The sequence below is a fragment of the Camelina sativa genome, chromosome 4, assembly GCF_030686135.1.
Source record: "Camelina sativa cultivar CO46 ecotype springtype chromosome 4, ASM3068613v1".
Classification (NCBI taxonomy): domain Eukaryota; kingdom Viridiplantae; phylum Streptophyta; class Magnoliopsida; order Brassicales; family Brassicaceae; genus Camelina; species Camelina sativa.
This window is the reverse complement of record NC_141883.1, coordinates 23,965,219-23,990,864: the sequence shown is the minus strand read 5'-3', so window position 1 is coordinate 23,990,864 and position 25,646 is coordinate 23,965,219. Positions and strand designations below refer to the sequence as shown.

The 25,646-nt window shown below is 40.2% G+C and overlaps 4 protein-coding genes and 1 non-coding gene across 5 annotated transcripts; 2 read left to right on the top strand and 3 right to left on the bottom strand.

Moving 5' to 3' along the window:
• Positions 1–2,425: 2,425 nt before the first annotated feature.
• Positions 2,426–4,256, bottom strand: LOC147946135 (uncharacterized). The gene is made up of 2 exons (XM_087510632.1): positions 3,006–4,256; positions 2,426–2,715 (listed from the first exon to the last, which is right to left on the bottom strand). Exons 1-2 carry the CDS (start codon positions 4,153–4,155, stop codon positions 2,675–2,677), a joined length of 1,191 nt encoding a protein of 396 aa, XP_087366758.1. The 5' UTR covers positions 4,156–4,256; the 3' UTR covers positions 2,426–2,674.
• A 1,572-nt stretch (positions 4,257–5,828) lies between these two features.
• On the top strand, positions 5,829–6,753 carry LOC104781389 (chalcone--flavanone isomerase-like). Its single transcript, XM_010506055.3, has 2 exons — positions 5,829–6,184; positions 6,421–6,753. Exons 1-2 carry the CDS (start codon positions 5,912–5,914, stop codon positions 6,607–6,609), a joined length of 462 nt encoding a protein of 153 aa, XP_010504357.1. The 5' UTR covers positions 5,829–5,911; the 3' UTR covers positions 6,610–6,753.
• A 5,272-nt stretch (positions 6,754–12,025) lies between these two features.
• LOC147946134 (uncharacterized) lies at positions 12,026–12,652 on the bottom strand. The gene is made up of 2 exons (XM_087509508.1): positions 12,466–12,652; positions 12,026–12,411 (listed from the first exon to the last, which is right to left on the bottom strand). Exons 1-2 carry the CDS (start codon positions 12,650–12,652, stop codon positions 12,026–12,028), a joined length of 573 nt encoding a protein of 190 aa, XP_087365634.1.
• Positions 12,653–12,800: 148 nt separating this feature from the next.
• Positions 12,801–13,412, bottom strand: LOC147946133 (uncharacterized). Its single transcript, XM_087509507.1, has one exon. It carries the CDS (start codon positions 13,410–13,412, stop codon positions 12,801–12,803), a length of 612 nt encoding a protein of 203 aa, XP_087365633.1.
• Positions 13,413–20,460: 7,048 nt separating this feature from the next.
• On the top strand, positions 20,461–20,567 carry LOC147946132 (small nucleolar RNA R71). The gene has a single exon (XR_015597924.1). It is a non-coding gene; the product is annotated as a small nucleolar RNA R71 (small nucleolar RNA).
• The last annotated feature ends 5,079 nt before the right edge of the window (positions 20,568–25,646 follow it).

Sequence of the window (25,646 nt, the reverse complement as noted above, 5' to 3'; positions counted from 1 at the left end):
CCGCCGAAAACATACTTACCGTGTCTTGTTTCTTTGTTTTCCATGAAACGGGAGAAGAGCCAAGTTGAACAAAATATCCAGAAACTGACCTACGAGTGATAGGACAAGTAGAATAGTCCGAGTCACACCAACCAGTGATCTGAAAATTCGTTTGTGCCTTTAATAAAATACCTTGACCATGGGTCCCTTCTAAGTACTGAACCATGCGTAACGCAGCTTGCCAGTGATCGTCACGGGGAGTCTTCATGAACTGGGCTAAGATATGAATACTGAATGCCAAGTCTGTTCGTGTGGCTCCCCAATAGATTAGACGTCCAGTCATTCGTCGGTAAGGTTCGGGATCAGAGAGAAGTGGGGATTTGGATAATGCCAATTGTTTATGTTGCTCGAGAGGAAAAGTAGCTGGTTTGCAACCCAACATACCAGCATCAGCAACAATCTCTAACGCATACTTACGTTGGCTGAGATAAAATCCCTTAGAACTCCTAGTCACCTCGATGCCCAAAAAATATTACAGTGGACCAAGGTCTTTCATCTTGAAACAGGATGCCAAATACCCTTTGAAAAGAGGAAGTGCTTCATTCGAATTACTGGAGACAATCATGTCATCAACATAAATAAGAATGTTGATGTGAATACCTCGTTTGTGAAAGACAAAGAGTGAATAGTCAGACCGTGATTGAACAAAACCATAACCTGTCAATGCATGAGTGAGCTTTTCGAACCAGCAACGTGGAGCCTGCTTCAAACCATACAGAGATTTTCGGAGCCGACAGACCTTATTTTCATCCGCAAAGTAGCCAGGTGGAGGCTTCATATATACTTCCTCAGTCAGATCGCCGTGCAAGAAGGCATTATGAACATCCATTTGGTGAACAGGCCAATTGTTGCCAGCAGCCACTTCAAGAAACATACGAACAGTTTGCATTCTCGCCACCGGAGCAAACGTGTCTACATGATCAACACCTTCGACTTGCTTGTTTCCAAGTGCCACCAAACGTGCCTTGTAGCGTTCAATAGTACCATCAGAGTTATGTTTGATTTTGTAAACCCATTTGGAACCAATCGCCTTCTTACCATGAGGCAGATCCTCAATTGTCCAGGTTTGATTATCTTCGAGAGCCTCTATCTCTTTACCCATGGCCTTTGTCCAAACAATGTTCTTTATTGCCTGTTTATACGACTTAGGTTCAACAGCCTCAGTAATGGCAACCAAAAAAGCACGATGAGTAGTTGTAAAACGAGAGCAACCCACATATTTAGCAATCGGGTAAAGAGATTTAGAAGAACCTAAGCATTTTGTTTGAGCCGTGTTGACCACATAGTCATTCAATGTGACCAGGGGTTGTCGATGACGTGTCCCTCGACGAAGAGGTACGTCTAACGCTGGGGGAGACGGAATCTCGGGGTCGGTGGCAATGTCAGGTTGAGATGAAGGTGAAGAGCAGGTGAAGAAGTCGCAGATACAGAGTTAGAGGTACTGCCCGGTGACGACAAAGTCGGTGACGTAGACGATATAGGAGTAGATGGCAAGGGAAGATCAATTGGATTGGAGACAGTATTGGAGGTAGAGATTGACGGAGAAGAGTGATGAGGAGATTATAATGGGCTGTCCAAAGATGTTGGGCCTGATACAGTGGAACCTTTGGACGGCCCATGAACAGCATCATCTTCAACAAGGTCTGCTAAAATCGACGGGCCAGGTCCAGTTTCTTCGTTGACGAGTGGTGTTGATGTAGAACTCGCATAAGGATATTCTTCTTCAAAGAAAACAACATCACGAGAGATCAAAAAATCTTGTGTCTCCAAATCGTATAATCTCCATGCTTTCTTACTATAGGGATAGCCTACAAAAATACACTTACGACCGCGTGGAGCAAACTTGTCGCCTTTATGAGCTTTTGTATGAGCATAACACAAACTCCCAAAGACCCGAAGATGATCATAAGCTGGAGCAACACCATGAAGTTTCTGATAAGGCGTGACACCATTCAAGACAGAGCTAGGAGTACGGTTGATTAAGTAACCTGCTGTCAAGATGCATTCGCCCCAAAATTGAATTGGTAGATGAAATTGGAAACGCAGAGCACGAGCAACATTCAAGATATGGCGGTGCTTTCTTTCAACGCGACCGTTTTGCTGAGGAGTGCCTACACACGAGGTTTCATGTAGAATGCCGTGAGTGCGAAAATAAGTAAACATGCTTACGAACTCTGTACCATTGTCACTGCGGACACGCTTAACTTGCTTCTGAAATTGTCTTTCCGCTAAAGTGATCAAGTTTTTGAGATTAGTAGATGTTTCAGTCTTGTTGTGTTGGAGATAGATCCAAACACTTCGAGAATAATCATCAACAATTGTGAGAAAATACCAAGCACCAGATGAAGAAGGAGTTCGGTATGGACCCCAAAGATCACAATGAATAAGCTCAAAAACTGATGAAGTTTTATTATCACTAGGTGGAAAAGAAGATCGAGTTTGCTTTGCGCGGAAACAAATATCACATGCCTTATTTGAACTTGCAGAAACAATAGAAGAAGAAACTTGTGGGAGTAACCCAATTATTCTAGGAGATGGATGTCCCATCCTACAATGCCATAACTTGTAAACTTGCGTATCTTGAGCAGTGACCAATGCACCAAGCTCCATACGACAAAAACAGAAGGTACCACAATCACGCTTCCCTGCACCAATCATCATCCTTGAAACACGGTCCTGAATGACAAGGAATTGATCAGCCATATGAACAACACAACGATTTTCATCCATCAACTGACCAACCGATATAAGATCAGAATGTAACTCTTCAACAAAGAAAACAGATTTCAAAACTAAATGTGTTCCCAACACAACTGTTCCCTTGATGGTGGAGACTCTCTCACGACCATCAGCCAAAATAATCAACACAGGTTCCATTCGTCGTACGTTGGTAAGAATATCGTAATGAGCAGTCAAGTGGTGAGAAGCACCAGAATCCAATATCCAAGATGGGGAAGAGGACTTACCAGAACGTTTTTCAGTGCTTGAACTAGTTCCACCAGACCCATTACTGTTCAGGAGCTTCATGAGACTTTGCCACTGAACATTGCTCAAACCACTCACTCCGTCACGATCGGAATCAGTCACCACATAATTAGCTTGAGCGTGATTAGGAATGGGTGGAACGTGAACCGTGTTAGCATAGCTAACAGCTTTTCCATGACCGCCAGTAGAAGCAACAGAAGAAGAACCAAGACTTTGACCTTGAACTGTGCGGCTGCGTGGGCGTTCACCCCACCATTCCGGGTAGCCAATAACGGCGAAACAGCTATTGGAGGGGTGACCAGACCGGTGAAAATGCTTACACAAACTTGTTCCATCATCACCGCGAACAGTTGGAGAGAAACGGGACTTCTGATGAGCAGCATAAGCAGTGACTTCAAGAGCATCATCACTTTTTCTAGTATTGTGTCGTAAGTCCTCCTCTTGACGAACAACATTATAAACTTCTTCCAACGGCTGTAGTGGAGTACGAGACACCAAGCTGGATCTCACTGTCGTGAAGGAGTCATCAAGTCCAGATAAAAAATCATGGACCTTGTCTTCCTCGCGATCTGTCTCTTGTAGAGACGTTAAATTGCAATCACATTTGCCACATTTACACACACGCAGAGGACGGTGATTGGCCATGCTATCCCAAATGCGATTGTGCTTGCCGTAGTAAGCTTCGATAGGAAGGCCTCTCTGTTTGCAACAAGCAAGCTCTGCCTTCAACTGTTGAATGCGAGGACCGTTGGTGACACTGAAACGTTTCTTCAGATGATCCCACAAATCTTTTGCGATGTCTCGATGAGAAATGTTGGAACGGAGTGAAGGATCAACCGTCATTCGGATCCAGGAAACCAGCAACGCTTGGATTGTCCACCAATCCTCAAGATCTGGGGAACCTTCGTCTGGTTTCGCAATGGAGCCGTCGATGAAGCCAAACTTCTTGCGTGAGCAAAGAGCCGTCTTCAACCCACAAGCCCACTCTTCGTAGTTCGTCCCTTTCAGCAACGGTAGAGAAATGACAGCACCGGGGTTGTCTGCAGCGCTCAAGTCGTAAGGAGAGATCTTGCGTCTCACTTCCATGGTCGTAGGGTTCGAGTTCGTTTCATTCGAAGTAACTTCGGTCATGATCGAGAATTAAAAAGAACTTTTTTGTTTTTTTTGTTTTTTAGAGATCTTGCTCTGATACCATGAACAGAGACAGAGGAAGAAGATGATCGAAGTGTGTTATGTATTATTCCAATATGGAGTACATTATTATATACAATACAAAGGCGTGGACAGGAAGCCTAATGAGCAAGATTATGGAAACTAGATAATATAATTACATAAGTTACAGGATATGATAAATGATATCAAATAATATCCCAATACATATATATAATATAATGTATGTGTATACGTGCATCTTTTGAAGAAAAACAAATTAGAAAATCAAGAATGGACAAATATACGTATAAGGAGAATTAGGGTATGAAATAAGGAACATTTTAAAGTTATGGCAGAGAGTAAAATATTCAAAGCCCGGTTATCTGATACAAATCCAAGTTTGGCTACTGCAACAAACATGGCGCACGCGCATCAAAAATGTTAGAAAAAATAAAGTTAAATGAATCCAAATTTGATAATTTACCAAAGAATGGAGAATTCAAAATCGTGTGAATTATAATGTGGTCAATGTATTCACTGAGTTTTACAACGTAAATATTTTCTTTCGAATTTGGCAGAAGTTAATTTTTTGTATTAATGGCTATTAAATGACAAAAGTACAAACATTCCAGCACACATTTATAATCACTTGCGTATATAAATTTCGACAAATACATTTAAAGCATATAACTACGCAGTTAACTTGGAGCCACATAATTTGCAAAACTGAAATTTTAAGTTTTCACACTGATTCGACTGAAATCGTATGCATTAGCTAAGCCTACCTTTCCAGATTAATTATTATGCTTTCTCAATTTGTGATGTTGATGTATTTCCTGCTTGCTCTAGTCTTTTGTAATTCGCAAACTCACATGGATTATTTCAGGTTCAGTTGGATTTTTGTTTCGATAATACATTAATACGTCAGCCCAGTGTTTATGAACAACCGGAACTCAAATCTAGAGAGCACTCATTGTGGGGTTTCAGGCTAAGGCTAACAACTATTTTGTCTTAATTGTTTATCAATTTTTTAATTTCACCAAATTAAATGTGATGTTATGGATATATACATGTACATGTCATTGCAACCGATTAATTTCTTCTTAATTTTTTTTTTACATATGTTATAAGTGATATTGTTGGTTTGGACCTTAAATATATCAAGATCCCCTTCAGTATTTAACGCAATTCTACAGTATAAAAATAAATCCAAAAATAAGTTTAACGTTTAAACCTTTATTAGTACATATATGCCTTATATGGTATATATATTTTTTTAGATGTTATGAACAAATGCATCAATTTTCAACTTAAGAGAAAATCCAGTTCATATATTCTGTTCTTTATTGTTTGTGATTTTCCAGTAATTCTCTTCATTTTTGTTTGTGATTGAAAACCAGATTTTTTTAATAGACGATGAACTAATATGTATTTCTATTTCCTAGATAAGAGATTTTTATTAATTAATATCTCTATATTTTTTTTAATTCGTATAGAAACTTCAATAAATAAATACAAACTAGAAAAAAGTTTATCATGTTCCATTTATCTTCAACAACATAAATCATATATAATCATTATATCATTGATTTACCAAAACTCTGTTAGAAGATAAGACTTTATGAAGATTCGATAATATCTTTCATCTCTTAGAATTAAAGTATAGAAGACTAAACCAAAGTCTTTGTTGGATCCGAGTTTTCAACCACCAGTTGTCACAACATCTTCCAATCAAATGTATAAAAAGAGAGAGACAAAACAAAAGCGAGTAACTCCACGTGCTTACACATCCAACACTCGTAATCGCAACTATTGCTACCTACCCTTCTCTGGACAGCAATACTCGGAGAAAGTAACGGAGAATTGTGTGGCTATATGGAAATCTCTAGGGATTTATACGGAGTGTGAAGCCAAAGCTGTGGAGAAGTTCTCGGAGATTTTCAAGGAAGAAACCTTCCCTCCGGGTGCATCAATCCTCTTTGCTCTCTCCCCACACGGCTCTCTTACGGTAACTTTGCTACCATAACTATTCAGAACTTCCCTCCGGGATTTATAGTTTGCTTTGGCGTTTTACATAATTGTAACTGTTAATGCCAAAATCAGAATGAGATACTCTGTTTGTGTGTTTCAGTATATTATAAATGTGAACACTAATGTACAAGTAGCGTTTGAAATAATAGTAGTTATAACGTGTAGCTTTGGAATACTTTAGTGACATGGATTTGTTGTGAATGTATTTTCTAGGTTGCGTTTTCTAAGGATGATAGTATTCCTGAAACCGGGAAAGCTGTGATCGAGAACAAATTGTTGGCGGAGGCTGTTCTGGAGTCCATCATCGGAAAGAACTGTGTTTCTCCAGGGACCAGGTTGAGTGTTGCCGAGAGATTAGCTCAGCTGATGAAGGAGAACAAGGTCGAAGAGGAAGAGAACTGAGAATGATATAGATTTCTCTTGAGTATTTGGTGTTTTATGTTTCTATGTCGAATCCTAATGTTATTTTGTTTCAATTGGATGTTTTCAACTGTTTTTAAGAATAATCCAAGAGTATCATGGAATAGGATGAAAATTGTGTTATCACTAGCTGGTCTTGATTCTAGAGATTACATTGCACGAAACTAAGTGATCAAAATATAGGTCAACAAATTGACTCATAATATACGCCTCTTTTTGGTCAGGATCCTCTGTCGTGACCGGTGTTGTTCCCAATATCATGTTAAGTTACATGATCGCCATTTCCTATCTCCCCTATTGTTTATTGTTGAGTGGATTCTACGTCAACCGAGATCGGATACCGGTTTACTGGACATGGTTTCATTAAATTTCACTGCAGAAATGTCCATATGAAGCTGTCTTAATCAACGAGTTTGATGACCAATGACCGAGAAGATGTTTTGTTACGGGAACGGGAGTCCAAGTATTTGACAACACTCCTCTCGGAGGAGTATCTGATTCCGGGAAAATTAAGCTCCTTGAAACTCTCGGTAATTCTCTGAATACGAGAATAACGGAGTCCACCTGCTTGAGGACCGGGTCTGACTTACTTGCACAGCAGGGTATTACTGAGTTGAGCAAGTGGGAATGCTTGTGGATTACGTTTGCGTCAGGTCTCTTCTTAAGGATATTGTTTTACTTTGCCTTGCTGTTTGGAAGCAGGAATAAGAGGACGTGAAGGTTACTATTTAAGTAAAAAGGTTGAAGGATAAGTCTCCCAATGATGTAATTTTGTGATCAAGTTGTTACATTTGTATTTGTTTCATCCTTCTTTGTTTGTGCTTTTTTGGTTAAAAAAACTGTAAAAATAATATTTCGATTGATACAAATAAAATAAATTGGCAAAAAAAAGTAGGAAAGTGAGGCGATGTTTGAAAAAAGTGATGACTACAGTTAGATTTTTACACACGTTAATTGCCAACATTCAGTGGGTACTATGTAGTGTCTCAGAATGAATTTCGTATTTAATATCTCTTTAGTCTAACCGTTCTTAAATCTCACAGTCACAGAGTACACAATTTCGGAATATTTTGGTGAATTATGCTATGACCAAATAATATATATATATAAATTCATTAATTTTTTTTTTTTGAAAAAGAGTTTTTTTTTTTTTTTGTTATCTGTTTTCATTCATTAAAGAACGGATTACAATATGTAACTTTGTAGTGTAATCAAAAGTTACTAAGGATTAGTGATTAAACATAATTAACTAAATCCACCAAAAAATATGCACTTAGCACATAAGTCAAAAGGGAGACAGAAACCTGAGCTTAGAAAGAGGAAAAGAATCTCTCAGTTTCAAAGAGTTGATGTAGCCAATTTGGAGGACCAGTGGCTACATACGATTGCACAAAGGCGTGATCAGCAACACTTTGAGCAATGAGAGAGCCATCTCTATTTTCGATCGGTTTCTCTATGTGTACTCTCCAGTCTTGTACTTGAGTCAGTAGTAGTAGCATTTCAGATTGATGATGAGCAAAAGAAGGCCAAGCCTTTGGTCTTAAGATCCCACCAACAAGCTCAACTGATTCAGAAGGAAAAATGATTTTCGAGAGCTTATGACTTATCATACTTTCAACAGCCCACAAAAAACCTTTAAAAACTGCTTCTTCCCTGTTCAAAGATCTCATAAATGCTTTTCGGCTGAGAACCTTACCATACTCATCTCTTAAGACCCAAGCAACACCTGAAATCGAGTCTTTTTGGTCTCTTGAAATACCAATGTTACACTTTAACCAACCAGCAGGCGGTGCTTTCCATTTAGCAACTTCTCTTGGGTCCTCAGCTTCTTCCATCAAATCACATTCTAGATCCACTTGTTGGGACGTACTCCATAGCTCTGCATCCTCTCTGATTTTTGAAACCGTATCTAGAGGATCAAACATTTTCGCTTCAAAGAAGAAAGAGTTTCTATTCTTCCACAACCTCCAGAGTATCCAAGGGAATAGTCTTCTGATCTCATTTGGAATGGACAGGTTCATAGCCAAGGAGTAAAGATTGTGAAAGTTTGAGTGCACATAGAGCTCATCAAAACCATCTGGAGGGGAGGGAAAGTTAGTTAAGGCCCAAACCTGTCTTGCTAACGTACATGTGAATAGAACGTGGTTGATTGATTCTCCTTCATTCCCGCAGACTTGACATCTTGGATCCAATTTAATTCCTTTTCTTGATATTAGATCCGAAACAGGTAAGGCTTCACTAACTGCTCTCCACAAAAAAGCTTTTATCTTAGGGACAGTTTGAAGAGACCAGACCTTGTTCTTAATGTCATTGAGAGAAGGTTGCATATCAGCTTCCAATTGAAGCTCTTGATTCTTGAAGGTACTAGCCAACCAGTAACCTGACTTAACCGAGTATTCTCCACTCTTCGTATGTTCCCAACAACAGAAATCTTCTCTGCTAACCACTGGTTTCTGCTTTTTAATGCATATGATGTCATTGGGGAGGAATAAAGAGTCCAGAGTTTCATTGTTCCACGTTCTTGAATTGCAATTGATCAAGTCAGAGACTTGCAATGTCCAATCAAAGAAAGTGTTTTTCCTGTAAGGAGCTCTCCAACCATTCGCAAAGATCCAAGGATCCAACCAAACTTTTATAGAAGAACCATTACCAATTTTCTTCTTAATGCCCTTAGTCAGAAGGTCTCTGCCATGTAGTATACTTCGCCAGCCATAAGAGGGTCTATCTCCAATACCTGCCTCCAAAAATTCCGAGTCCGCAAAGTACCGACTCTTGATCAGTTGAGCAAAGAGACAATTAGGATCTTGAAGAATTCTCCAAGCCTGTTTGGCTAGAAGTGCTTGATTGAAATCTTCCAAATCTTTAAAACCAAGTCCACCATGCTCTTTCGATAAACACATTTTTCCCAGCTTACCCAATGAATCTTTCTTCTGTGTTCTACTGCATTCCACCAAAAGTCTGACATCGCACTAGTAAGGTTGGTCAGGGTTGTTTTTGGAAGCTTGAAACAAGACATAGCATAGAGAGGAGTTGCCATTGCCACATCTTTAAGAAATATTTCTTTCCCACCAAGCGAAAGGGACATGGCGAACCAACCTGAGAACCTGGATTTGAGCTTGTCTTTGATGTAATCCAGCAATTGAACCTTGGCTCCACTGAAGCATTCAGGAAGACCCAAATAGGTTCCAACTCCACCCTCATTGAAGATGCCTAAGATCTTTTGAAGGGTATTCTTCTTGTCTTCTTCCACCTTGTCTCCAAAAGTTATGGAGGATTTAATGACATTCATACACTGCCCTGATGCATCCCCATAAACCTTAAGGATGTTTTTTAAAGCCTCACATTGAGGAGCTTCTGCCTTACACATGAAAAGGCTGTCATCTGCAAAAAGAAGATGATGAACAGAAGGACCATCAGAAAAGAATTGAATTCCATTTATAAGACCCGATGCTTCTGCCTTATTCATGAGATGAGTGAGCCCTTCTGTGCATAACACAAAGAGAAACGACGACAGAGGATCACCCTGCCTTATTCCTCTTGCTGGCGTGATCAATCCAAAGGGTTGATCGTTAATCAAGATAGCATAAGAAACCGTGGTAACACACCTCATTATCCAGCTAGTCCAAATTGGACTGAAACCTAGAGCATCCAACAAGGCTTTGATGTAGCTCCACTCCACCCTATCAAAAGCTTTTGACATATCTGATTTGATGGCCATGAATTCCTTTGAGATAGTCTTATCTGTCCTTAAGCTATGAACTAATTCATGAGCTATTAGGATGTTATCAGAAATAAGTATATCCGGAACAAAATCAGTCTGATTTGGTGAGACTATCTCATCCAAGAAGGGCTTTAGTCTTCTAATGATGATTTTGGAGATAATCTTGTAGAGAACTGAGCAAAGACTGATCGGCCTGAGGTCCGACATATGTTCTGGATTTTCTTTCTTTGGTAACAAGCAAAGCTGCATATAATTTCATTCCTCTGGGAATATACCTGAGCAAAAGAACTCTTGAACCTCCAATGTAACTTGAACCCCGATTACCTTCCAATATTTTTGAAAGAAGAAACCAGTAAAACCGTCTACTCCAGGAGCACTTGAGGGTTTGATAGCAAACACCGCTTGTTTGACCTCTTCAGAGGAGACCGACACACACAACTGCTCATTCATTGATGATGTGACTCTTGGCCGAAATCCTTGGAAGATCTCTTCAAAATAGTTTGGGTTGGTAGTTGAGAAGAGGTCCTGGAAATAAGCCACTGCTACTGCTCCTTTAGAGGCCTCTGATTTCTGAACATTGCCATTTATATCTAAAAGCCTTTCAAGTCTGATTCTTCTTCTGTTCGCCTTGACTGAAGCATGAAAATACTTTGTATTCTTATCACCAGATCTTGACCACTTCTCTTGTGATTTTTGTTTCCAGTAAATCTTTTCCTCTCTGTAAGCTTGATAGAGACTTTTCTTCAAACTTTTAAGTCTGAAGGTGTTCGGGAAACTAGAAGACTGTTCTGCCTCTAAACTGATTTGTAACGGAGAAATTTCTGATAAAGCATTAGTATTATTCACCTTATTCCACTTACTTAAAGCTTTCCTGCAGCTGATTAGTCTCTCGGAAACCACTCCATTACGGCAAAGATTTGTAGCATTCCAGGCTGAAAAAATGGCTTGTTTGACGTTTGGTTTATTGAAACACCTTTTATCAAACGAAAACTGCCTCTATAGGGTTCTTTGACTGAGGTTAGCTTAACCATGACAGGCCTGTGATCGGAACCCCTCTTTTCCATGAAGGTTTGGTTCGATATAGGGAAACGCTTGAACCATTCTTTATTACCAAAGCACCTATCGAGTTTGCTTTGAATCCAAGAGATGCCTCTCTTTCCTCCCCAAGTGAAGCCATTTCCGTAACTGGAGAGCTCAACCATATCACAGCTATCAAGCATATTTTTGAAAGGAGTGAAGGAAGAATCACCCCTCATTGGTCCTCCGAGTTTCTCACCGTTATGGAGAATATCGCTATCTCCCATCATGCACCAAACTTCTTTCCGAATAATGCCTATTCTTGATATTCTTTCCCACACTTTGGCTCTTTCACTAGCCACCGGGTCCCCATAAACACAAGAGACGTAAAACTCCATTGATCCAAACTGAACACTAAAGTCGATCAGGTTTTTATCAAAAAACTTCATATCCAAAGTAACTCCTTCCTTCGAGAATAGAGCCAATCCTCCACTTAGACCGACTGGATTTACGGTAAATCAACTACTACATTACTATTATTTTTAGTCTCCATAAGAAAAAAAATCTCCGGGAAATGTTCTTTACGCGTTTCCTTGAGACAAGGTATCGTCAGATCATGAGGCCGCCCCAATCCCTGACAATTCCAACTGATCATGCTCATTACCACTTGGACTGCCCCTCATTTGGGGCTGCCTCTCTGCGCTTAGCGACTTTTGATGTAAAGTTAGCTTCATCCGCATCTTTTCTTTTTGAAGAGGAATACACTATCAATTCTTTAACCCCGATCAACCTTGGTTCTGCAACTTTCTTCCTCTGAGCTTTGTATGGTCTTCTTCTTTGTTTCGACTTTTTCAAGATAGTCCCGGAACAACCGGCTTCAGAGAGAACCACATTGTTATCCGTTGGAAAATCCTGATGAAACAAAGAAGAACCATAAAGCCCCGGACCAACCCCCTCATCCGATTGCGATTCTCTAATGTATGCTATCGTGCCGAAGTCTTTTATCGAAGAACTGGGGTCCTCATTGCAACTCATAGTATGAAGTCCTTTGCCATCAGACTCAGACTAAATAATCTCACTTGGATAGCCAATTACAATACCTTTTTGCTTGTTAACATCAGAAGATACCAAAGGAGGATTCTCTAACCTGAGAACTAGCCTTGCTGCCACAGGGTCATGCTTCGGAGATTCAAGAGAGGACTTGATCTTATCGATTTTTTCCAATCTTTCAGCACCTACAGTTCCTCTCATGTACTTTCTCATTTCATCAATGACCTCACCTGCCATTCTAGGCCTTCTCGATATAGGATCAATCCCCACTTGATCATCTCTTAGGACACCAAAAAGAGGATCTGAGATAGGAATTATGCGCGATTGAGCAGCGAGTTCATCTTTCTTTTTCTTGATATGAGACTCTTTTTGGTCCGAGAGCTCTCTAAGCTTGACTGGACACTTTCCTTGTTCGTGAGTAAGCCTTTGACAGGTGAAGCATCGCTTCTGAATTAACAACTTTAGAACGACGAAGCGGCTTAGATACATCAAATTTGATATTGACTCTCACGTAGTCATTGATTTGAGGCTGAGACGGATCAAAGGCCACCTCCAGAACATGACGTAGAATTTCTCCCAAAGCAGTTATGGCCTGCGTCGTGAAGTGATTCACCGGGATGTTCCGAATTTGAACCCAAACCGGTAAGAACTGAAGGAAATCAGAAGGTTGGTTTTCCACCCATCTCTCAGTTACAACCGACCATTCATTAAAAGTATGGGCTCCCTTCTCAAGGACTCTCTCGAGATCATGCTCATACTGGAAGAAAAATTGAAAGTGTTCCTTCGACAAGGCGACCCCTCTTACTCTGTTGTAAAGCTGCCATTTCCTTAGGAGATCTCTAACCAAATTAGAGATTGATTGACAAAATGGGTTTAAAGCTCTACCCATCAAACTTATGGTGTTGTTCCCACTTGAACTGAATTCTGGTAGATCCGGAATTTTGAAAGGGATGTCTTCCTCCTCCTCTAGAGACATACCTTTTAAAGCTGAATCCATGTTAGACAACATGAATAAAGTTAGAGCTAAGCCCGCTAACAAACTTTCACCGAAACTAAAAACGATCTCTGAAGTTCTAAAAATGACTGAAGAACCCTAGAAATCCCGAAGAAATAACAAGAACTGTTGAGGCAAATAAGGCTAGATAACACTCAAAGAGTACTAAACTGGTACGACTTTTGCTCAGAGGGAAAGGTTACCCTAGTCTAAAGCTCAAATGTTCAATAAAGTGAAAACTCTAATTGAATGAGAGACTCATAAGCCCAAAAGAGGGATTTTTTAGATATTTTTTGCTTGGTTGAGTCTCTGACTTACCTTTTTGAAAAAGAGCTTTATATTAATTTCAAAAAGCGAAAATAAAAATTATACAAAAGCCCAGCCCGGCTTTAGTTAGTTTTATAAGGCCGAAGCCCAACAACAATTGAAACACAATGTAAAAGATCTTAGAGTGAACCTAGGTAGCCTAGGTTAAACCAGTCGTAGGCGATGGAATAGTAAGCGATCCTTTGAGGAAGATGATCACAAAGATGAGAACCATAGTTGAAGCATGAGGGAAGAAACAGACGGATTTGTCTCTCGAAAAGATTCAATCCGGTTCCTGATGGTAGAGTCTATGAGTTTGAGAGTAAAGTCAACCGATCTGAAGTTATGCCGATGAAGACGAGTGTTTCTCTCAGTCCACAGAGTATATAAAGAACATTGGCAAGCCAGCAAGCATAATCGTTGACGTTCCTTTGATCCTTGTAGAGAGCTCATTTGACCTAAACTTGTGTCCCAGTTCTGGCATTGTTGAAGTGTACATCTAGCGGCTATTCGGATCCAGACTGACCAAGAGTAGTCACAATTGAAGAATAAGTGGTCTCGGCTTTCATCGCAAGAGTTATATAATAGACATCGAGGGTCTGTTTGGAGTCCCCAGCCAAGAATCCGATCTCTGGTCGGGCAACGGTTCAAGGTTAGTAACCAAGTTAATAAGTTGTGCCTAGGTATCCCTCCTTTATTCCAGACTGTTCGTCGCCAAGGCACTAAGTCAAACTCGTTGAAGAGGCGATCATAAAACCGGCGTGTTGAGTATTTCTGATAAATCTTGCCTTCCATTTCCCATTCATAGTGATCTTCTTCTTTGGATAGATGTAATGTAGTTAATTAAGCATGAAGAGATACCTGGTTTTTAATCTGGGTTTGGTAGACGCCAATTTCCATGGTTATAGACTTGATTGAGTGTTGCTTGAGCACGGATACCCAGCCGTACAGGAGATAGGAAGGTTGAGAGGTTTCCAAAAGGCGCTCAGTTGTCCGACCTAAACCTACAAGTAGTACCATTACCGACTCGTAATTTATCCAGTTGTAGGCCAGATCTTTGACTTAGAGAAGCTTGTTTGCTAACCAAGAGTAATTTGGTCGCTTTTTCATTGTCCAGAAGCTGCTCAGTGATCCTCGCAAGAAGTGTAACCTATACCAAGCCACCCAAACCGAGCTTGATCGAAAGAAGAGTAACCAAATAAGTTTCAGGACACAAGCCGTATTCCAGGTAGCCAAGTCTCTTATCCCCAGTCCTCCTTGTTCCTTCGTTTTTGTTATGGTCTCCCACGAGACCCTTGCAGTATGGTGACCCTCCAGATGACCTTTCCATAAGAAGGCACTACACATGGAGTTTATCTTTCGGATGCAAGCTTTTGGAAGTAGGAAAGTTGAGCATCAAAAGTTAGAAATCCCTGCTATTACTGTGTTTATGAGCACTAGGCGACCTGCAAAAGATAAGGATTTCGAACACCAATTGTTAATTTTTCCTTTTACTTGTTGCAGTAATGGCTCACAATTCTGAAGTGTAAGAATTTTCGTGCAAAGGGGTACTCCAAGGTAACAAACAGGTAGAGTGCCATGTGGAAGACCCGTTGTAGAGGTGATTGAGTTAATTTCTTCCTCTGTTAAGCCACCACCATAGAAGGAGGACTTTTGAAGACTGATTGCAAGACCCAATCTCTCTTCAAACTCTTTGAGAACCTCCAGAACATTTTGGACCGACGAAACAGAACCATCAACAAAGATGAGGAGATCATCAGCAAAACAGAGATGGGTAAGTTTAGCAGTGTCACAGTTATGATGATAGCGGAACTTCCCATCCTTTGCAGCTTTATTCAACATTAGGGAGAGATTGTTCATAGCTATGACAAACAGGTATGGCAAGAGGGGGTTTCCTTGCCTTAATCCTCTTCCTCCCTTAAAGTAACCTTGCACTGTTCCATTTTAACCAATTGTGAAGTTTGTAGTGCAGATACAAGCTTGGAGCCATCTGAGGTATTGGTTCGGGATCTCAAGTGCCTGTAAGCAGGTGAAAAGAAACTCCCAGGAAAGTCTGTCAAAAGCTTTTGCAATATCCACCTTAATTACTATTCTTTTCGGTCCTTGAATTTTATGATAACCATTGACTATTTCAGCAGCGAGGACCGTATTCTCCAGAAGAAGACGATCCTTTACAAAGGCCGTTTGATTTGGAAGAATTAGCGAAGGTAGTATCGGCTTAATCTTTGCAACAAGAAGCTTAGAGACAACTTTGTAGAGTGTATTAAGGCAAGAGATAGGCCGGTAGTCCCTTATTGATGAAGCACCTAGTCTCTTTGGGATGAATGCCAATATAGTAGCATTAGTAGACAAAGGAAGGAAAGAAGAGTATAAGAACTGGGTGATCGAGGAGATAACTTCTGGTCCTAGTGTGCTCCATGCTGCCTTGTAGAAGCCTGGCGTGTAACCATCGGGCCCCAGCGCCTTATTTGGGTTCTACTTATGCATCACCTTAGTGATTTCAGAGGATGATGGAACTGCAAGCATAAGTTGCGAATGATGGCTAGAGGTCCTAAAAGGATTTAAATCCTAAAACCAATTTAGTGAAGACCGGATGGAGCTTCGTGGTAAATTGTCTGGCCCAAGAATGGACTGGAAGTGACATATCACATGGGTGCTCATTTCCTCAGGGTCTAGTAATAGCTCACCAGAGTCCAACAGGAATGATCTGATGGTGTTATAGTTAGCTCTGGACTGGCACATCTTATGGAAGTATGAAGTATTTAAATCACCCTTTTTAACTAGTTCACCCGCGATTTTTGTCTCAAAGAACTCTCTTCAATTGCTCTAAAAAAATTCCATTTGGTGTGTAGGTCTCGCTCTTGCTGAAAAGTTGATGGGGAAGGATGCTGCAGAGCCTGAACCTGTACATCCATTAACAAACGGTTAGTTTCAGTCACTCTCTCTTGTATTTTTGAAACATTCTCTCTTAATGGTCTTTTGCTTCCAACAAAAATCTGACAGAGTAGAAGCAAAGCTTCCGGCCTGAGTCCAAGCTTCCTCAACAAGATGTCCAAAGTTAAGGTGTTTGGTGAGGTAGTTGAAGAATTTATATGGCTTAGTTCCAGATTTTGGGAGTTGGTATGCTACTCCCCCAGACTTAGCATTTGCTTGCCCTCAAGCAAAATAGAAACTTAGACCTGTGAAAGAGGTTTGAAAACGCAGGAACTCATCTTCTTTTTAGGGTAATACCATGATTATTCAAACTTTAATCCATGTGCTTAGCAGACAAATCCAAATTGAACCACCATGTACTTCTCCGTTGACATTCGTAGCATCCCAAATTCAAACCAAATTCCACTACTTCCTCCATTAATCCTTCATCGATGGGACTCATCAATTTGATCAATGTCAAGAACCTTCTAGACTCATTCCCGTAATATACCATAACAAGTAAGACAATATCCTTAACATCTTTGGTACTCTTTCTCTCCCCCAGGCTTATTCTATTCTTATCCTCCTTTGAGCTTTGCTTTGCTGCTTTTTTTTTTTTTTCTTTTTTAATCGAAGATGTAGGCGAATAATGGGGTCACAGGTAATTTACCTATCTCTCGCTTCCAAGCTTTGTGTGATCATTTGACTCAAGAGTAGAATAACGGGGTCACAAGTAATTTACCTATCCCTCTAAACTGATCAAACTCATCTCATCTTTTATTCTCTTTTTTTTTTTAACAAAGCTCTCAGGAATAATCTCTTCAACTTGAATAAGAGAGAGGAGTACCATTTTCTTTTGAAATCTTACTTGTCAGGTATGAACAAGGAGTCAAGCTCTATGAACATCAATCTCCTTGATGAGTTTAAAAAAGAAGTACAGAAATTACCTCAGGCTTTTATGGATTCTGTTAGAAATTTGGATGTCTCTGGTTTCCTGGTCAGCCATTGGATTTTTCATTAGTCGGACTCAAGATTCAATCTGCAGCATTAATCAACCAAGACAATACACTAAAAAGAAAAATCATAGTTTCCAACAAAATTTTTGACTCAATAAAACAATTTTTTGGACTGACTCTCAAAAATAAAAACGTAGTTAGTAACTGTCTCCCCCAGACTAAAACAACACTGTCCACAGTGTTATCAAGCCTAGGATTGGCAAAAGAAAAATAAACAAAAATGAATGAGTATTGATAGTATGAACCAAAAGCGGATTAACTCATCTGTGATGGCGGTGTCGAGCGACACCAATAATGGTGTCGATCGACACCCTCTGCGTCTGCAGTATGTTACGCCCAGAAATCCCATAGTTAGTTGCTGTTAATTTGTGTCCCTCTCAATCCTTGGATGTTAGCACCGAGAATCACTCAAACACAAGATTAAACGCAACATGATAGATAGAGGTTCATAATTCGACACTAACTCAAACTGACTCAAAGCAAAATTAAAAATGACTCAAAGTGGAAAAGAAAAACCTAAGAGTGGGTTGCCTCCCACTAAGCGCTTGTTTTCAGTCATTAGCTTGACTGTGTTGAAGCTCAGGCATCGGATGGATCAGGACGTGGCAGTGAATGCCTCTGAGAAAATGTCCTCTTCATCCAAGATGGTGTATAAGCTTTAGGTGTATGAGGTCTGCCAAGGATGTGAGGAACATGACCAGGGCTGGATTTAGGTATGGTTGCTCTTCTTTTATTGCCTGCAAAATCATCAACAGAAGAAACAAGCGCTCTACGATAATCTCGTGGCTTGGTTAACTGCAAAACAGTTTTTGTACCTTTGAAATTCTTATCGATGATAGGAGGGGGTTTGGGTGAAGAAAATGCATACCTTGATCTTACCTAAGGACTTTGAAGTGTGGAGTTGGGAGGTTTCTGTTTGGGAACAGTTTTCTGACTTGGAGCATCAGTTGTGGACAAGTTCAGGCTTGGATATGGAGGGGTGTCGATCGATGCTAATGAAGCGTCGATCGATACTAAACCTGCAACTCGTGTTTCTTCTCTGCAGTTTATCTTCTCAACAATACCTAACTTCTTGACATACCCAGCAGTAATGTCTTCATGAATCTCTATTATCGGATCATCATTAGAAGCATTCTCCATAGAAAATGTTTGCCCATCAATAGTAGGAGCTCTCCTTAGCTTATCCATCTCAAAGTTCAGACTCAAACCTTCCACATTCAATGTTATGTGTCCCTTCTTCACATCTATAATGGCACCAGCTGTAGCCAAGAAAGATCTTCCTAAGATGAGAGGATCACTAGGCTCTTTGTCATACTTCATCACCACAAAGTCAGTGGGAATCATGAAGTTTCCAACCTTAATTGGAATATCCTCTAAAACACCTTCAGGAATTCTTTTGGATCTATCAGCTAAGATAAGAGAAATATGAGTTGGCTTGAATTCTGTCATCCCAAGTTTCACAGCAACAGAATGTGGCATCAAGTTAATACTAGAGCCTAGATCACAAAGTGAGTGAGCAAACCGTTCTGCAGAGATAGTGCAATCAAGTACAAAGCTCCCAGGGTCTGGTAATTTCTCTACAGTCCTACAATGAATCATTTCACTCACTTTCTTAGAGACAACCACCTCTTGATTCCTCTCTTTTTTTTTGAACAGGCTGGTTCAACAGAATTGCACTGATATCTTTTGTAAGTAGTGCTCCTTCCTCAGGGCTCAAACCATTTGATACCATTCTCTTCACATACCGCTTAAGTGGTGGTGAAAGCTTTACTGCATCAATCAAAGGCATCTCAATCATCACTTTATCCATCATAGCCTTGCATCTAGCTTCTTCAATCTCCTGCTTGGACCTTCTTGGCTTAGGAAAAGGGACTTTAGGCTTATACACCCTCTCAACAGCTGTTGGAACTGGCGATTTTGTAACTTCCGCATCTGTCTGAGATGAGTGTCGACTGACACCCAGTTGGTGTCGATCGACACCATCATCTGCAGTCGACAGATTTGTCGATTTCTCTCCCATTTCTGCAGAAACAATTTCACTATCATCTTCATCTCTCAGTGATATGGCATTGCAAGCATGCTTGGGGTTTCACTCAGTTCTTCTAGGAAGAAAACCCTCTTGTATTTTAACAGACCCAACAGTCTGTGCCACTTGACTCTCCAGCTTCTTAACATGAACATTCAGTGCATCAATCCTCCCAGTAAGCTCATTGTAGACATTATCAATCTTCCCACTGAAAGTCACAGTTAACTGCTCCTGACCCTGAAGAAGCTGCTCAAGCATGGCCTCCATTCTACTCTCAGAAGGAGTATGTGGAGGTGGAGACTGGTAGGAAGAGTTCCCATAGGTTCTTGTATAACCATTGTTCTGTTGCTGGTTCTGGTAACTTGGCTTAGGAGTGTAGCCTGAAGAGTTTCCACTATAAGGCATGTTGATTTGTTGATTACCGAATCTTTGTCTTTGATACCCAGCTCCATACTCGTAGTTAACATTCTCCTCTGTATTCTCTGGCTCTGGCTCAAATATCTCAACCTCAACAGCAAATTGGAATGACTTCTTACCCACTAAAAGATTGTGAACTGAATCCAGCTTGGCATTAACAAAAGCTAGCTAGTTTGAATCAAATCCTCCATGCAATCTCTTCCTTTCAGCATCAGCTCTCTTATTACTATTGCTGGAAGCCAAATTCTCAATCAAATTCTCAACTTCTTCTGGAAATCTTGTCTTGAAATTCCCATGACTTGCAGCATCCAAAGCTAACTGATACTCCCAATCAATTCCTCTGGAAAAGATACTCAGCAATTGAACTCTTGAGAAACCATGGTGTGGACAGTCCCTCTGATAAGCCTTGAATCTCACCCAAGCTGCCTTGAAATCTTCATCTGGTCTTTGCTTGAAAGAAGACAGCTTCACTCTCAGTTCATCAGACATTGCATCATCATAAAAATAATTAAGGAAAGCCACCTTAATTTGTTGCCAAAATGTCAAAGATCCAGCTCGCAACTGTTTTAACCATTGAGATGATTCTCCTGCAAGTGAATAAGGGAAGAGCTTGCAGTAGATGTAGTCTTCAGTCACACCATTGGCTTTGATGCTAGTCACAAGATCCTCAAAGTGCTCAATATGGTCCAGAGGCTTCTCATGGGGCAGGTTTGAGAAGGGTCTCTGCCCAACTAGCTGGAAGTAAGCAGGCTTCAGCTCAAAGGCATTCCTTTGCAATGGAGGAGGAACAATTGCAGATCGGTTCGGATAAACCAGGTCAGCTCTGTTGAAGTCTGCAATGGTCCTGATCAAGTCTCGGTTCTGTTCCTGTCTTCGAACTGGGTTATCAGCGTGGTTGGCAGCTCCACGTCCGTCTGCTGGAAGGGGGTGTCGATCGACACCCAGTTGGCGTCGATCGACACCCAGTTTGCGTCGATCGACACCCAGTTGGCGTCGATCGACACCATCGTCTTGCTTGTCGACGACAACATTTTCAGCAATCACATTGTCTTCTGCATCAATCTTTTGACCCTGCTCATTGTGCAAGTGGCCCTCTTGATCTCTCAAAGCACCATCCTCATCACGAATCAAAATGATTGTGTTAACCATCTTCAATTATTTGGCTGCTTTCGGTTTTCACGCTCAAGTTTTCCCAACTCTTGATTTGTAAGTTTCGCAGTATGACCAGTCTTGTTGCTCCTTGTGTTAGGCTTATTAGGCATGTACCTGAAATACACAAGAGAAGAAAAACAAAATAGTGTTAGTAGAAAATAAAAAGAAAAATTTAGACGAAATTAAAAACTCAAATGATCAAATCTAATGGTAGATCAAAGAGTCCTCGGCAACGGCGCCAAAATTTGATATGCTCAAATTAATCCCTAGAGCTACTCTCTCAAATTAAGAGATCACTGCAGTACTTAGGAGTCGAATTCCACAAGGACTCAAGACTACACAATAAATTATAGAGTTTTGTGATTACGCTAAACTTGTTAATTTAAATAAAGAAAAGCAATGCAAAATATTAAATAAAACTGTTGTAAATTCAGAGAATCAAAAAGCTAAGTCCAGAGAATTTCTTAGAAAATCACAAAATATTAAATCAATAATTAAATAGGATTCAAGCAATTAAGATCAGATCTAGAACTCTAAACTCTTTTGTAAAATAAATCAGTTCTCACTGCAAATATTATCTAAATTTAAAACCAGAAAATCTAAATCTCTTTGTAAAATTTTAGGTTAAAAATCAGCTTTGAAAAAAGGTTTAGATTGTTCACAAAATTACTAAATCAAATCTCTTTGCAAGAAGTAATTTTGCTCATCAAAAGGTTTTATCAGGAAAATCATTTCTATTCTCATATCAATTTATTTTCCTAAGTTATTAATTCTAGATGGCCAGTCAAAGATTAATATGAATAACAACCTATGATGAAGATCTAGAAAGATAATGAATCCTAAATAAACAGATCTAATAAATAATGAAATCCCTGTGAAAAACCCTGAACCTAGCAAGCAAACTACTCAGACATGTTTGATGAAGAACAAGACATCTTTTCTGAATAATAAGCAATAGATATCAAATGTAAAAGAAGGAGTTCAGGAATTTTTCTCTCAAAGGAGTTCAGATCTCTCTCCCAAAAGCTCTCAAAATCTCACAGAGTTGCAGAAAATAAAACTTGTTATAATAAAACTTAAGGGTTTCTAAAACCCAAAAACAATATATATATGCCCTAAAACACGTCAGGGACTTGTCTTGCAATTATGGAAAACTTTGGGTCACCCCCAACCAACCATGGACAAGTGTGGAGGGAGAATGAACTCTGGATCTGTAGGAGCTCAACCCAAAGGTGTGATCTCTCTTCTCTTAGATTTGAAGCATATACCGAATTAAACACAAGCTGAAATTTATTTGCAATGTTCACTTCACAGGTGAGGGTTTGCTTCGACTGGTTCATCACTCTGACAGTAGCAGGGTCCTTCCAGATTACAATGATTCGTCCATCATCATCAGACAAATCATTAGATGTAAATTTCCATCCTGGACATGCTTTTGCCATTACCTGGTTCAGGGTAAGATCTTTGACATGTGTTTCCAAAATTGCACCAAAAAGTGGCTTGTTGCTATTAAGCCAATTACTTAGGGGCTGATGCTTATCCGGATCATTTAAACTTCAGATATTCCAAAAAAAGTGTCTTGTATCCATTATTAATGAGAAGGAGGTTCACCCTCCAAGGAAGGAGAACAGGTAGGTTCAACAGTAACACTTTGAGAGGCAGGAGGAACAATAGGAGAGGGAGGTGAGGAACGATTGGTTTCAACAAAAAGAGGGGTTAGTGAAGAGATGGGTGGGATCGGGAGCGTTTTAGTGATGTTGGGAGAGTTTTTTCTGGAGATTGAGGGTAGGGATACGGCAAACCTGAGGGAGTGATGGCTGCAGGGAGACTGAGAATATATGGCCCAGAGGGGGCGATAGACTGGGTAAGGGCGGGAGATCCAGTATTTAAGAGTGGTGGGTTATGAGGAAGTGGTTTTTGGGGGATGGTAGACAAGGGTGATTGATGTTGTAATTGTTTAGGAGCATGTTTCACAGCTGGATGGGAAGGAGGGGTGGGATTAGGAGGAGAGGTGGAAAGGATTGAGAATGGGTTTGAGAGGGTAAGGAGGTTAGATGGGTAATTGGTTTGATAACTACCTTCGGACCTGGTGCAACAGATTGTGCAACAGTGCAGACAGGTGAAGAAGTTGAAGCATGACTTAGCCTTCTCTTTGTAAACTGCCTTAATTGACGCCATGTTGTTTTTCTTGCGAGGTGGAACCACTTTAGGCGTCTGTTCTTGAGCTGGATGTAGGAGGAGACAGTTCCTGGCAACATGTCCAAGTTCTTTACAATGAGAACTTGTTGGAGGAAGCCAAGGATACTCAACCGCAATTTCAACAATTTGTCCATTATCTCTAGTATATTACACAACATTCGGTAGAGGCTTGGTAAGGTCAACTACGACTTTAGCATGAGACACCTTCAGGCTTTCAATATTTAGAGTGTAGTCATCTGTTTCCTTAGGTTCCCCCACTAGACTAGAGATTAAACTGATTCCTTCATTTGTTCGTAGGTCCAGAGGTATATCAATCATATGGATCCATATGGGGATGGAGTCCAATGCAGGAGCTTCAGATGAATATGTCGATGCCCAAGGTATAGTGTGAAACATTGAATCACCTACATACCAGATACATTTCTCTAGCACTTTCTGTCGAATAAACTCATTAGGGATCCTGACAAGCATTGACCTACTTTGATATTTCATATGGATCTCTAACCATTGACCTTTTCCCCACATCTGATTCAGGACACTCTGGACTTGATGATATAGGGGTGGCCTACCCTTGAAAAAACAGATGATGAAGTCTTTATGGAGTTCAGCCCCACGCTCAAAGACTTGATCAGGGATATGTATTCGTGGGCGACCAGAGTCAGTCACAGTGACAGGGGCGAGTCTTTTTAAAGACCTATCCACCATCTTTCTGAGTTTTTCAACTAAGGATTTGCCTGCAGGAGCTTGAACTTGAGAGGTTTGTGGGTGATTTAGTGGAGCTGTTTGTTGAGGCACAAGTAAGACTGGGGTAACAGTATTCTCATTAGTGGTGTGGGTAACAATAATCGCAGATGGTGGAGGGGTTATTGAAGAGGGTTGTTTGGATAGGGAAGGGGTGGAGTGAGATTGCGAGGCAGAGGCAGTATTGGTGAGGAGCGGAGAAGTAGCTTTTGGGGATAACAGCGTAAATTTTTCCTGAACAGTGCTTTCTTCAGGAACAGTACAACCAGATCTAGGGTTTCGGGAATCAAGATTTGGGGATCTTGCAATGGGACTTTCAGCGTGATGCATCTCGACATCAGTAGTGGGGGAAGAACAAGGACAGGGACTCTGCACAATAGGCTCTAAGGGGCGAGCAGTTTGTTGCCTGAGTTTTTGCTTGCGGGAGGTTTTAGTGGAGAGAGGAGGGAATTGGGAAAGGGAAGGGGAAATGGATGGGTCGGGAGGGTCGGAGAGAGTAATGAGGGCGGTGTTTTGCTCTCACCAGCAGTGGGAAACGTTGGGTTCAGGGCGGAAGCACGACCATTAGAGAACCAAGAGTTCGCCAATGGGATCACCTAAATTTCAAAATTATCTAGTACGTTTCTAAAAACTTTTGCTTGTTTTTTTTTTCTAATTTTAAAAAAACCACTTCCTCATAATTCATTAATATATGGCAAAAAGAAGTTTTGAGTTTGTTTTGCTCAGCAAAATACACACGTGCGACAATTTAGGTAATGGATATGCAATAATATGGCGCATTGCACGTTGGATGGTAAAGTTTAACGGTCCAGACTCCCATACTCTATATATACTTCCGAACTTTCATACTATAGAAATGGACAATAAAAAATCTAGTGAATAAATGTAACCACTAAAGTTAATAATATATATTGGTGTGACAGACATTGTATTATTAAGTATTCAATGACTCAAATTTAAACCATACATAGCATTAGTAGTATAGTAGTATAGTAGTCTAATGTTTGGGGTCATGATCGTGATCCCAATAAATCCTCTCTGTTTTTATAAATGACTGTTGACTTAGGGTTGCCTAGGATTTCAGCGCAAAATCCTGAGATTGCCCTCTGCAGAAATTAGCGAGCTTTCCTTTAATTTGTTGGACCAGAACTTCAGATTAATATATTTAAGAAGTTTTGTTGGGTCGAATAACATAAAAGGGCAAAGTCCATATCCAACACGGCCATAAATATAACTATATAAATAATATTTTAAAGTTTTGGTAGAGAGTAAATAATTCATAAGACCGGTTATATGATGTGTAAATAACCAAATACAAATCCGAGTTTGGCTACTGAACAAACATGACGCATGTGAATTATAATGTGACTGATGTATTCACTGAGTTTTACAACGTAAATATTTTCTTTCGAATTTGGCAGAGGTTGATTTTTGTATTAAGGGCTATTAAATGACAAAAGTACAAAC

Bases quoted from the DNA above. Each gene is read 5' to 3' on its own strand.
- LOC147946134 (XM_087509508.1), bottom strand. From the start codon at position 12,652: ATGGCAGGTGAGGTCATTGATGAAATGAGAAAGTACATGAGAGGAACT. The intron at 12,412-12,465 runs GTATTGTAATTG...CTGATGGCAAAG, and splicing joins TGATGTTAACAAGCAAAAAG to GACTTCATACTATGAGTTGC.
- LOC147946135 (XM_087510632.1), bottom strand. From the start codon at position 4,155: ATGACCGAAGTTACTTCGAATGAAACGAACTCGAACCCTACGACCATG. The intron at 2,716-3,005 runs GTAAGTCCTCTT...CTTGTCATTCAG, and splicing joins AAGCACTGAAAAACGTTCTG to GACCGTGTTTCAAGGATGAT.
- LOC104781389 (XM_010506055.3), top strand. From the start codon at position 5,912: ATGTATAAAAAGAGAGAGACAAAACAAAAGCGAGTAACTCCACGTGCT. The intron at 6,185-6,420 runs GTAACTTTGCTA...TGTATTTTCTAG, and splicing joins CCCCACACGGCTCTCTTACG to GTTGCGTTTTCTAAGGATGA.
- LOC147946133 (XM_087509507.1), bottom strand. From the start codon at position 13,412: ATGGATTCAGCTTTAAAAGGTATGTCTCTAGAGGAGGAGGAAGACATC.